Source organism: Microtus oregoni, unplaced genomic scaffold, assembly GCF_018167655.1.
Source record: "Microtus oregoni isolate MIOR12 unplaced genomic scaffold, Mior012 000016F_ref0000370, whole genome shotgun sequence".
NCBI lineage: Eukaryota > Metazoa > Chordata > Mammalia > Rodentia > Cricetidae > Microtus > Microtus oregoni.
Genome location: NW_024543075.1, coordinates 35,531,496 through 35,545,548, shown reverse-complemented (window position 1 = coordinate 35,545,548; position 14,053 = coordinate 35,531,496). Strand labels below are relative to the sequence as shown.

The window sequence follows — 14,053 nt, the reverse complement described above, 5'->3', positions numbered from 1 at the left end:
CATTCTCCCATGTGGCTTGCCAGACAGATTTCTCACAATTTAGGAGAAAGATCAGAGAATATAGGTTTCAACAAACCAGGCTAATCCCAAACCCTGGAGTGGTGAAATGTTCTCCTGTACTCTTTCTTTCCTGGTACAGTTCACCAGAATACCAGGGAAACCACCATAAACTACACGAAGACCAATAATGAAGACTTCCTAATTAGCTGGGTTAGTTGAAATGCTTCACAGCCCCAAGATCTTGTGGGTTGAGTGTCACACCCAAGCAACAGCTGAGACAAGATGAGCACAGACAGACCTCATATCCTGAATTAGGGAGATCCTCAGGGGAGACATGACGGCACTGGCATCAGACTTTCTCCGTTCTGAATCAAGAAGTATTCCTGGAACAACAAGGAGACCTGAGCATTCAAAGAGCCAACTCTCTCATGTTTCAAATCACAAATTCTACAGTAAGCAGTAGGGTATATCATTAATACCTTAAGAGTCATTCACAAACATTCTTAAATTTCTAAGAGAGATTAGATTTTTTTTGCATATTATTTAATTCTTGAATAATTTTCAAGAAAGCCAAAAAAGGGTGCAGTCTTCCCACTTAACACAGTGAGTCACAGCAAAGTTGATTTTGTGGCAGAAGGAACTGGAGCACAGATCTGGCTCTCAATTCATCGTGTGCAATCACAACATGACCCAGGAAAGCAGGACTTCCACCTGGAGCTACCACTCACTTCCAATTCTGCCTTCAAAAGTGCCAAGAGAATGTTCCAGAATGAACCTGTTCCAGAACACTTAGGACCTCCAGAAGGGAAGCCACACCTCTGACCTGGTGCCAGTCCCTATGTTTAAGCTTAGCATTTCCATCACCAAGCTGTTGAGAATATTTTGCTGCAACTTATTGCTCAGCAGTAACTGTCACAGGCTTCCTGAGAGGACTCTGAGACTCGCGCACCCACAAAGTGCACCAAACTACCTCAGGGGCTACTTCAAGAATGTCTGTCCTTGGGTTTTGGCCAATTATCTACCTACATCCAGAGCTACCTGAAGGTCAACTGTTCAAGGGCATGAAGTTCATGTCCATTTTTTAAAATTCCATTTAACTTACCTTTACTATTAAGAATAGCTGATTGGACATGTGTGCACATCTTTAGTCCCCGCACTGGGGAGGCAAAAGCAGATGGATCTCAGTGAGTTTGAGGCCATCTGGTCTACATAGCAAATTCCAGGTCAGCCAGGAGAACACAATGAAATCTTGTTGTTTAAAAATAAATAAATAAAAGCCAGGCAGTGGTGGTACATGCCTTTAATCTCAGAGGCAGGCAGATCTCTGAGTTCAAGACCAATCTGGTCTACTCTACAGAGCAAGTTCCAGGAGAGCCAGGGATACACAGAGCCCTGTCTCAAAGAGCCAAAATTAGAAGAAAAAAGAGAAAGGAAAAAAAAAAGAAAGCCCTAAACTCCCTCTGGCAAGGAGGAGGAAAAGAGGACATAAAGACAGCTGTAAAGGAACCAGTATACATATGGAAGAAACGCTTCAGGATGGCATGAAGGACCCTAGATGAACAGACAGAGATCTGCTCCCAACCTAGGCTTTTGTATTAACTTAGTTGATGATCTTATAAACATCCTGTTCCTTTTGGGACTTCAGGTTTTTTTCTCATAAAGTAAAACAGCTGGACTAGATGGTCCCTGTAGTCCCTTATAAACTACAGGTTTTTGTTTTGTTTTGCAGGGTGGAGATGGATCTAGAGAGAAAGCTAAGCAGTAAAGAAAGAGCACTGGCTGATCTTCTAGAGAATCTGTTGTTTTTAACAAAATCTCAATCATTTGAATTCTCCAATAAAGACTCAGGAGCCAGATGCTGAGGTAAAAACCTGCTAACTCAGAGAAGCAAAGAGGGCACCCTGCTGACCATCTCTGCCAAATCCCAGAAGCCTCTTCCTTCTCCAACACCTCTCCTCAAGGCAGTACTCCTCTTTTCTCTGTGTCTCCTCTCCTCCTAACACTGCCTGGCTATATATATAAATAAATCTTAAGAAAAAAAAAGCAGGACAATGGTGGCGCACACCTTTAATCCCAGCACTTGGGAGGCAGAGGCAGGGGGATCTCTGAGTTTGAGGCCAGCCTGGTGTAGAAAGTGAGTTCCAGGACAGGCTCCAAAGTTACAGAGAAACCCCATCTCAGAAAAAAACAGAAAATAAAATAATGGGGTCTACTAATAGACAATGAAAGCAAACCTGTTTTGCAGTGGTATAGTCGTTTGGTTAGCCTGGGAGCTCCATTTTTTAAAAACCATTTATTTTATTTTTATTTGTGTGTATGAGTGTATGGGGGGGGGGGGTTACACTGTGTTTGAGTACCCATGGAGACCAGAAGAGGATGTTTGAGGCCCTGGAAATCTAGTTACAGGTTGTGATCTACCCAACATGGGTGCTGGGAACTGAACTCTAGTTCTCTGCAATAAAAATGAGCACTTTTTTTTTTTTTTTTTTGAGACAGGGTTTCTCTGTGGCTTTGGAGCCTGTCCTGGAACTCGCTCTGTAGACCAGGCTGGTCTCGAACTCACAGAGATCCGCCTGCCTCTGCCTCCCGAGTGCTGGGATTAAAGGCGTGCGCCACCATCGCCCGGCTTTTTTTATAAAAAGATATTATTTTTCTTTTATGTGTACAATTGCCTTGCCTGCATGTCTGTACATATGCACACTGCATTCATGCCCGAAAAAAAGGGTGTAGGTCCCCCAGAACCGGAGCAGCATATGCTGTGAGCAACCATGTGGGTGCTGAGAACCTAACCCAGGTCCTCTGGAAGAGTGGCAAGTGCTCCTGACCACTGAGCCGCCTCTCTCCAACACCACAGTAAACACTCTTTAACTACTGAGCCAAGATCTCTCCAGCCAGGTGACTTTATCTTTAAAAGAGAAAACATTCAAAGCCAAAGCGTCACTGGCCTGGACAGGGAAATCGAGATCATTCCAGCGAGGGGCAGGAGAACAGAAGGCCTTACCTGAGGTACTAAGGCTTCCCGATGTGAGTTTTCTCTGCCGGTTTTCCTGATAATGTAACAGGTGAGACCACAAAGCTGATTTCCCCTGGAACCAATGGGAGGGATGAACAGCTGTTATGACGTTCAGCACACAAACAGCAGCTTTTGCTACAAGTATTAGTGCTGCGTCTGGTTTCAATTCCCTCAAACACACACAATGTACACAAATCATCTTCTACTAAAATCCAGGAGAGACAGAACAGAAGAGAACAACAAGCTGAAATGATTACCAACTGAAATACAAGAGGCATGGAAAGGACCCATGAAAAAGAAAGTAAAAGACAATCTCTAAATGCTCTGGTGGAGATAGGTCAGCTCTTGCCCACAGAACATATGCCTAGCCTATGAGAGTCTATAAACAGCTTCTAAACTTCCTATTATATTTAAAGGCATTCTTGCCCTTCATTACAGGTTGGGATGAATAAGTCAGGCTGGCCTCAAACTCACAGGGATTCTCTTGCCTCTGCCTCCTGAGCGCGGGAATTAAATTATATGCCACCATGCCCAATTTCATCTTGGGAGTTGTTTTGTTTTGGTTTTGTTTTTTCGAGACAAGGTTTCTCTGTGAAACAGTCCTGGCCATCCTGGAACTCACTCTGTAAACCAGGCTGGCCTCAAACTCACAGAGATCTGCTTGCCTCTGCCTCCCAAGTGCATGTGCCACCACCGCCTAGCCCCATCTTGTTTTTTTAAGACAAGTTCTCTCACTGACTTGGAGTTCATCAAGTACTGGCTGTCCAGTGAGCCTGCCTCTCCTCCTCATGGACACTCACCACCATTAGCTTTTTTTTACATGAGTTCTGGAGACTGGACTCAGGTCATCAGGCTTGTACAGCAAGCTTTTTACCAACTGAGCCATCTCCCCAGCCTTCATAACTATCACAGATGACAAATATTTCAGATTCATGGTCATGTTCCTATGTGGTTGATAAAAAATATAGTATGTATTATGTTAGTAACAGAATTTATAATACTCTTACAAAGTCTTTCAGTTTTGTATTTAATGAAAGTAATAATGATAGATGCTATCATATCTCAGCACTTACTACTAGGACAGCACGATCTCAGTGCTGTGGATGTGGCTCAGCTGGTAGAGTGCTTGCCCAGCAGACACCAAGGCAGTACCACATAAATCCCCATTGTAGCAATCCATGCCTATAATTTCTACACTCCAGAGGTGGAGGCGTAAGAATCAGATATCCAAGGACAGCAAGGGCTACATAGAGAGACACTGTCTCAAGAAGAAAATAAAAAAGGCCGGGCAGGGCGGCACACACCTTTAATCCCAGCACTTGGGAGGCAGAGGCAGGCAGATCTCTGAGTCTGAGGCCAGCCTGGTCTACAGAGTGTGTTCTAGGATAGCTAGGGCTACACAGAAAAACACTTTCTCAAGAAACAACAACACCCCCCCAATAAAAAAATTAAATACATAAAGTGGTGTGGATACCGGTCAAATGGTGGAGTGCTTCCTTAGCACACATGAAACCCTGGATATGATTCCTAGCACTGCTCCAGCCAGGGGTGGTACGCATCTATAATACCACTTGGGAGGATCAGGACTTCAAGGTTACTCTTGAATGCGTACAGAGTTCAAAGCCAGCCTAGACTACATGAGACCCTGCTTCAAAACAAATACATTAAACAAAGATGCTACTTTGACTCCCACTTAAAAGTACATCACTGAAATAAGGAAATTCTCTGAGAATTATGTGGCAAAAAAAATAAAAATAAAAATAAGGCCGGGCGGTGGTGGCGCACGCCTTTAATCCCAGCACTCGGGAGGCAGAGGCAGGTGGATCTCTGTGAGTTCGAGACCAGCCTGGTCTACAGAGCTAGTTCCAGGACAGGCTCCAAAGCCACAGAGAAACCCTGTCTCGAAAAAAACCAAAAAAATAAAAAAATAAAAAAATAAAAATAATAAAAATAAAAACAACCTACTCAGCTCCTCCTCAGGGAGATGTTTACCCTTCAGTGAGAGCCTCATTTCTACTAGGGCTCTAAAACCAGTGCGAGCCTGGTGCTTCCTGAGCTCAGGCTCAACCACTCTACCTCAGACACAGCCAACAGCTAAAGAATCCACCAAGCTGACCTGCAGCTTAATCCCAAGAAAGACAACATTTTTAAAGTTTTAAAAAACACAGAAGTATAAAGTTTATTCTTAAGGAAAAAAGCTGAATTCACATTTGTTTAGCTGTCTCATGGCTCATTCTGGAAGCACTTTGTTCCACCTTTAAAGCCAGCCAAGCTAGACAGATAGTAAGGGGCAACAGTTCTCAACCTGTGGGTCGAGACCCCTTGAGGGGGGGGAATCAAACGACCTTTCCACAGGGGTCAAATAGAGATTCTGCATATCAGATATTTATCTTATGACTCATAAAAGTAGCAAAATCACAGTAATGAAGTAGCAAAAAAAATTTATGGCAGAGGGTCACCACATAAGGTGTACTAAAGGGCTACAGTGTGTTAATAAGCTCGAGAAGCACTGGGAAGGGGAGACTAGTAAGTGAAACCAGAAGTTAGACCATTACCTGTTTCACTTGCAGCCCATGGCTCCAGATCCTTTCCAGAAGGTCACAGAGGCTAGCAATCAAGGTGTTCTCTTCCACGCCAGTGATGTTCACCTCTCCGTGCCCCAGCTCCACAGCCTCTCGGCCCATCTTCTCCACCAGCATCCTCTTGGTCTAAGAATGGAAAAGCAGGATAGAGCCCTACAGCGAGTAGAACCACACACGGTTGCAGAGGGCTGTGGCAGCCTGCAAGGCACATGTGCTGGGCTGGGAAGGACAAGATGAAGAAGCCCCAGGGACAGTGTACTTACTGACATATAGGTCAGGTATGGGGAGTGCAAGCTTTCAAAGTCTAGGAAAGAGGAGGTAAAAAAAACACAGCTACCAGCATGTAACCCTAGCAAGGGAGTTCATCACTCTGGAGTCAAGCCTTTGCCTTTATGAGATGAAAAGAGTTGAATAAAATCCTTTATTCATGCTTACATCTGATATTCTCCCATTCTCACTGCTTGAATAAATGTGCTGAACAAACCTTCAAGCACACGTATAACCTAGAAATAAATCTGAAATAACCCTCAAGGAAACAAGAAGTTATTAAGTATAATTTCAGGTCAAACTCTGTAAATGCTTATTGTAAATATGTAACAACATCATCAATGTCAAAGATGATTGAGAAACATGAACCCTTTCAAGAACTGTATCAACAATGTTCTCGAGGGCAGGAAAGGAAACATGGGAGAATCACAAGTAACTCAGAACCAACTGTCAGTTTAAAACAATTTTTTTTAACTTAGGGGCTGGAAAAAAATAGCTTAGGGTTAAGAGCCTATACTGCTCCTGTAAGAGGGCTAAGGCATGGGTTCGGGCTCAGTCCCAGAACCTACACTGGACAGATCACAACAGCCTGTAGCTCAAGCTGCAGGGGAACTGATACCCGATTCTGGCATCTGAGGGAAGCTGCATTCAAGCACACACAATTACGGAGAAACACATACATAACTAAAAAAATAAAATCCTGGGCTAAAGAGCTGGCTTAGTGTTGAAGAGTACTGGTTCTTGCAAAGGACCCAGGTTCAATTCCTAGCACCCACAAGGAGGCTCACCACTTCTTTAGGCACCATGTGTGCATGTGGTACAGATAAATGCAGGCAAAGCATTCGTACAAAAATACAATAAACCTAAAATAAATAAATAAATAAAGTCTTGAAATTAAAAAGTTTGAATTTAAAATATCAGTTCTGATAAGCCAGCTTTTTGTATTTGTTTTTGAAACCGGATCTATGTAAACTAGACTGGCCTCAAACTCAAGAGATCTGTCTGCCTCTACCTCTTCAGGGCTAAGATGCTAAGACTAAAATAAAGGTTGCACACCACCATGCCCTGCTTAATCTAGGTTTGTTTGTTTTTATGTTTTTAAGTTTTTAGTGGTGTGTGTGTGTGTGTGTGTGTGTAAGAGAGGAGAGAGAGAGAGACAGCGCATGCATAAGTGCCACGGTACATGTGTGAAATCAGATGGCTTGACAGTCTGTGTCTTCACCTGATGAACCAGCCTGACTCCATCTTAAGATTAAAAGAAATCTTGTTACAAGGTCAAAATAAGTTCATTCTTGTTTTCTATGAAATTTGGAGTAGACCATATTTTGACCCATTTTCTGAAATTTGACATATTCCCCACCCTATGCCCTAATCTCCACCCTGATATGATGTTCTACCAAATAATTTTTGAAATGTTCTGCCAAATTCCTATGTAACTAAAACCCTTGAAAACCCCATAGTCCTGCAGTTTGGGGGCTAATATAAACACCACCTTCTCCTATGTTCAATGCTATTTTCTTGAACCCTGCTTTAGGGAGATGATAGCCCTGTGTGACAGAAAAAATAAAGCTTGCTTAATTTGGTCCAAAAATCTGGGTAATGATTACGCTTGTTCAGTGGATTTAAAAACCACTGAGCTATCTCTCCAGCCCAACTTTCTTAAAGTAAGAATTTCTTCTAATTTCACTAATAACTATCAGGATGCAGCAGAGAATAAACATCTGAGTTGTCCTAAAAATTATGATACTATAAAAAAAGGACTTTTTATTATAAATTACATTTATAGACAAGGCAGTGGTGGCACATGCCTTTAATTCTAGCATTCAGGAGGCAGATACAGCAAATCTCTGAGTTTGAGGCCATCCTGATCTACAGAGTGAGTTCCAGGACAGTTAGGGATACACAGAAAAACCCTATCTTAAAATTTTTTTAAATACAAAAAAAGAGAAAGAAATTACATTGTATCAATATAATTTTGTTATATGTATACTTCTGCTCTTAATTAAGGTATTGTGTTTGTACTACTCATTTAAAAATGTAAAATTAAGAAATATAGGTTAATAATTAGTCATCTATAATAGTCAAGCTTGTAGTCATGTTAGTTAGGTTTTCTAGATATAAAGAGATATATTTCAGTTAGATAACCTTCAAATCTTTCAAAGACTACAAAATATGGCATTTAAAATGTTTTAAGAACTTAGGAAGCTGGGCGGTAGTGGCACATGCCCTTAATCCCAGCACTCAGGAGGCAGAGGCAGGCAGATCTCTGTGAGTTCAAGGCCAGCCTGGTCTACAAGAGCTAGTGCCAGGACAGGCCCCAAAGCTACAGAGAAACCCTGTCTCCAAAAGCAAAAAACAAACAAACAGAAAAAAAAAAAAAAGAACTTAGGACTTTTCATGACAATGAGACACATCTGCTCCTGGCAGCATCAATCTACTTCAAGAGGATGATGGGTATTGAAGAGGCTCCTCATAGAGTTTGTTAGCCATTTGGGCAAGAAACTGCTCTTGCCTGAACTGTCTGACTAGACTTGCAGGACCCCCAAAACAACGACTGCTGACGCTGCCTAAAGAAGGTGAGACAGTCCTTTGGGGTTCCTGCTTCATGAAAGAGTCTGACAGACATCCTGAAGAAAGTGACTGACAAACTGCCAATAGAGGTGGAATTGTCTTCAAAATTTCCTGCTTCATGGAAAAGTTTGCCAGATACCTGGGCCTGTAGGCTGAAGATGGATGCCCCAATGGTACAGAAGAACTTTGGTTGACTATTCAGGCAGTAATATGTCTCTGTCAATTTTAGAGTTTTAGAAGGTGCTTATAATGCACTTCCTGTTTACTTAGGTAATACTGTATCTTTCTGGAGTCTTTCATGGAGTTGAAGAGTAGATATAGCTTTCCTTAGTTATGATAAAAAAGTAGATATAAATATTCTAACTATAATTCTTGCTTGATACCTGTTTTGTTATATGTAATCTTGCTATGTTAAAGTTAAAACCTTCCTTTTTATTTAGACAGAAAAAGGGAGGTGATGTGGGGCATGATGTATGCTGTAAATATATTTTATTGCCATTGGTTAATAAAGAAGCTGCTTTCGGCCAATGGTTTAACAGAGTAAAGCCAGGCTGAAAAGAGATATATAGAGAGAGTAGGCGGAGTAGTCAAAGAAGCCATGCAGCCGCTGGAGCCCACTGAAACTTTGCCAGTAGGTCACGACCTCATGGTGATGCACAGATTAATGGAGATGGGTTAGTTTAGGATGTAAGAGCTAGCTAGCAATATACTTAAGCTACTGGCCAAACAGTATTGCAAAAAATAAAGTTTCTGAGTGATTACTTCGGGTCTAAGTGGCTGGGAATGAACAAGCATCTTCCCCCAACTATATTACATTTATAACTTAAATATTAAAAATTAATCTTTCTTTTGGTATTGAGAAAAACATCCAAACCACTAAGCTTAAACTGAATAACAACAAATGTTGAGTTAACATGGAATAAGAATCCCACAAACTATTTTGAGACATGAAAAGTGATTGCTATCAGATCACAATAGAGACACAAAAACATTTCCACATATGCAAAGCAATCTGTAATAATTAATAAGGCCACAAGGTTTTAAGGTTAGTATATAAGGAGTGGAGCCAGTCAGATGGCTTGCCAAGCAAACTTGACCATAGGAGTTCGAGCATCAGAAACCACATGAAGAGGGAAGGAGAGAAGTGACTTACAAAGCTGTCCTGACTTTAGTTGGGCGGTAGTGGTACACACCTTTAATCCTAACACTCAAGAGGCAGAGGCAGGCAGTTTTCTGTGAGTTTGAGGCCAGCCTGGACTACAGAGAGAGTTTCAGGGATACACAGAGAAACCCTCTCTCAAAACACACACACACACATTTTAACTAAAAAAGGAGTGCTTGGAGCCAAGCAATGATCTCCGTTTTGCTGCCAAGGGAGCAGTAGCACTCAGGTGTCCACAGCTCACCTTGTTGCGGCACTCCTTCAGCAGGCCTTCTACAAACTTCCAGTTGGTCTGGGCAATGACTGACGGAGAGAGGTTGGACAGTTTGGGCTGACGGATGGTGCTGCCCATATTCCTGGCTTCCTGGATGTACTTCTACATCAAACAGAAAAAGCAAAGACCTTTTATGTCCATGTACAGAAACCATTCTTGCACTAAAGGGAAAAACCAAAATAATACAATTTCTGGTTTTGCTGACCAGGTATAATAAATTACCTTTGATTTAAAGTCACAAGAGGGACTTATACAAGTGTTCTTGTGTACAGTGCACGCATACATACTAGCAGGCATATTCAACTTTTTGACATTATGACATGATATTGTCCTCAACAAAGTTTGTACCTAAGAATCCTGCAGTGGAGTTACAGATCACAATAAGTAAACAAACTGATCCCACAATGTTTTATGTTAGGCTACATCCCAGGGAGCATGTAGTCAGAGTCCACAGGTTGGACATGCCTGCTACTGCATACACAGCTCACTGAACAAATCCAATCAAACCGCAATGTGACTGTGATAATCATTTCATCCACCATGATGAAAGGAACTGAACTACTCTCACCATATAAAAAGGATTTATTTGTCTTAATCTTGCTAAATCAGCAACTAAGGAAACAACCATACTTTCTACTCTTCTACAGCATGTTGCTCTTTCTTTGTATGCTGTTTAATACAGAGTCCACATCAATTTCATATACTATATGGGCATTCTTGACATCTCAGGTTTATGACCAGCATTTTATCCTAATATTGCCCCCCCTCCATATTATCCCTAGTACCACAACCCTGTCCATTTTATGTTCTGACCCATTAATCTACCCCTACTGCCAACTTCTATCTGCCTCCTAACTGGCTATCTATCCCCCTCTCTCTCTGTTTCTCTCCTCCAAAGGTCTTCCACAGCCTGCTTTATATAACACACAGCTTTAGATCCTGTCCTCTACTTGGAAGTGTTGTTCTTTCTCTGTAACAAAACTATTGAGCCCTAAGGCCTCAACAGACACTGGCTCCTCCTCCAAATAGTTGTTTGTTGATTATCCCACTAAAAATGATCTTCACATTCTCTCACCAGTGATTGTGAGAGGATCTGCCCTTCGCATGGCTCCTTCAAAAGATTTTTCTACTTGATTTGCATGTGTACCTGTCTCAACTCCCTAATACACTTACTCTGAGGAAACAGCCGCCTCCTTGTCATCTTAGTATGTCAGATGCTCACCCCAGTCAGTGATTCTGACCAACAGAACAACAAACGCAGCTAAAAACAGAACTGAAGTGTGGCAGAAGATGGGGTGAGAGATTTACAACATCAGTATCAATTAACCTATCCCAACAGCACAAAAGTCTAAGCATAATTTATAGACCAGCAGTAAAAATTTCATAACTATACCTTAAATTTTTTAAAAAAATTGTTTTGTGGTGCTGGGGTGAAACTCTAGTGGCCTACCCCTATAAGACAAGTGTTCTTAGCACTGAGATACAATTATCCTTTCAAGTTTTCATTTACTTCTTTAAAAAACAGCCAAGAGTGAGTCAGCCCCAGAGCTTTGAGCATGGGAGAGTCGTGCCCATTACTCATCTGTCACACAGCAGCACAGCCACCAACATCTGAGGCAAGTGGGAGAGCTGTCCCTGCTCCTCACCAGGAGAGCAGGCCCACACCTTGTCTGGGCAGCACAATAGAGCCAGTCCTGTTGATGGAGGTGTGGATGAGCCAGCCCAGAAGTTGTGAGCATGGGAGAGCTGTCCCTATTACTCATCTGTCAGGTGGCAGCATGGGTAGGGAGAGATTTTCCTCCCCCCAGTTCATCAATGGCTGAGGCAGGTGGGAGAGCTGCCACTGAGGTCATAAGAGCAGGAGAGCTGTCCCTCCCCTCATCAGCTGCAGCACTCGGAAAAGCGGCCCCTATGCCATGCCTAGTAGAGCTGGTCCTGAAGGTGTAGATGTGGAAGAACCGACCCTGGAGACATGGAAGCAGGGGAACTAGTGCTGCCCCTTGCTCATCACTGCAAGGAGTGAACTAGCCAGGGCAATGCAGGAGAGCTCACCCTGGAGGGCTGACAAACCCTGTAACTAACTACTCAGGCTCAGAACCAGTGTGTTACAAGTTGGCCCACCCCAAAATCCATTCATCTGTGATCTGAAGGAGCATGTGAAAGGACCAGTCCTACAGACCCAAAGCTGCAGGCTCCAAAATCTCCACAAACAGGGCAAGAACAGAATATCCAAAAAGAGTCTCAGAGAGGGCCCACCATTGATAGTGTAGCAGAAACCAGAGGCCTCGAACCAGACCAATGACTCTGCAATGAACACTTGCAAAGAGTAAAAATAAGTTTAAAAAAAAAAATAAAAATGTATGGATAAAAGAGTTTAATGCATGACTCACTATGTCATACTATAGCTTCCATGATAAGACTGGTTTTTCTTTTTTTTTCCCCTTCTCTTAAATTTTAGTTTATTTTATTTTGGGGTAAAGACTGCAAAGGCAGAGGGCAGCTATGAAGGGACAGGAAAATTAATGGAACGGAGATGTATGATGTAAAAGACACAAAGAATAAATAAAAAAGAAAGTTTAAAGAAAAGTCAAGAAAACAAGCTATTTTCCAACTTACTGAGGTGCTAGACACACATGAAAATAGTCTTCCTGACTGAATTTTACTGGTTTAAGATGAAAAATCACAATGTCTTTTAAGTTCCTGAAAGGCTTCGCAACTAATCTAAAGCACGGTCTTCAGCTAGTTTAAAACTAGAGACTATGCTAAGAAGCAGTAACTCAGCTTGCAGCAGAGAGGATTCAGGAAATAAATCCAATAATCTGCAATACCACTGTGATGGTTTGAATGAAGATGACCCCATAGGCTCCTATGTTTGAATGCTTGGTTCCTAATCAGTGGAACTGTTTGAGAGGTGTCAGGACAGGGTTTCTCAACCTTCCTAATGCTGTGGCCCTTTAATATAGCTCATGTTGTAGTGACCCCCAACCATAGGATTATTTTTGTTGCTACTTCATAATTGTAATTTTGCTGTTAGGAATCATAATGTAAATATCTGATATGCAAGATATCTAATGTACAACCCTAACCCAAAGAGGGCACGACCCACAGCTTAAGAACCATGGGTTAGGCAGTAGGGCCCTATTGGAGGAAGAATGTGACTGGTGGTGGGCTTGAGGTTTCAAAAGCCCAATCTGGGCTCTCTCCCCACCCCCCTTTTCTTTCTCTGAAGATCAGGATGTAAACTCTCAGCTATTGCTCCAGCACCATACCTGCCTACCTACCACCACAGCCCTCACCACGATGGATCAACCTTCTGAAACTGTACACAAGTCCACAATTAAAAGCTTTCTTTCATAAGAGCTGCCTTAGTCGTGACATCTCTTCAAAGCAGAATAATAACTAAGTAAGACACTATCCCTCCCTCTCCTTGAAGCCTGATTAATAAAAGCTCAGAGAGAGAAACTGGGGTTCAACCTAAAGATCTGAAAAGCAAAGCAACCAGCCACTGGCTCTTACTCAACCTTAGTCTGAAAGTGGCAATCCTGCCTCCAGGAATCTCAGAATGAGACTGTGTGTTGAGAGCTGTTTCCTCCTGTTTTATAATCCTCTCTAGTGTGGGGATTAAAGGCAAGCACTGCCCGGTTTCTACGGCAGCTAGTGTGGCTACTGGAATTAGAGGTGCATGTCATTGTGGCTACTGGGACTACAGGTGTGTGTTACCATTACCTGGTCTGTAAGGCTGACCAGTGTGACTGTTTTACTCTCAGATCTTCAGGTAGTCTTTAATTATTAAAATACAATTGAAATGCCATTACATCTCCTTATCCACATAAGGTGCAAAAATAAAGACAGGTCCACAATCTCCATTCTTCTCTATTGCTGCAATAAAATATCCTGACAAGAGCAACTTAGGTACAAAGTGTTGATTCGGGCTCACAGATGTACATCACAGTTTATCATACATACGGTCCCAGCAGCAGGACCTGAGGGAGCTGATCTCATCATATCCACAATCAGCAGAGAGCAAGGATGCATGCAGGCTGGTCCTAGGTTTGCTCTCTCTACTCTTACACGATTCAGGATCCCCTACCCAGGGAATGGTGTCACCCACAGCAAAAGGATCTTCCCACATCAATTAAGATAATCAAGATAATCCCCCACAGACATGCTTACAGGCCAACCTA

At 42.3% G+C, this 14,053-nt stretch overlaps 1 protein-coding gene across 3 annotated transcripts in view; it reads right to left on the bottom strand.

Annotated features, from left to right (window-relative positions):
* The window catches only part of Dennd5a (DENN domain containing 5A), a 76,971-nt gene that overhangs the window by 12,408 nt on the left and 50,510 nt on the right, over window positions 1-14,053 (bottom strand). For all 3 annotated transcript variants that reach the window (XM_041666340.1, XM_041666342.1, XM_041666341.1), the window contains 4 exons: window positions 9,840-9,971; window positions 5,569-5,721; window positions 3,002-3,086; window positions 299-383 (listed from right to left, as the gene is read on the bottom strand). In XM_041666340.1, coding sequence (XP_041522274.1) covers window positions 299-383; window positions 3,002-3,086; window positions 5,569-5,721; window positions 9,840-9,971 — 455 coding nt within the window. The remainder of the gene's footprint in view (window positions 1-298; window positions 384-3,001; window positions 3,087-5,568; window positions 5,722-9,839; window positions 9,972-14,053) is intronic.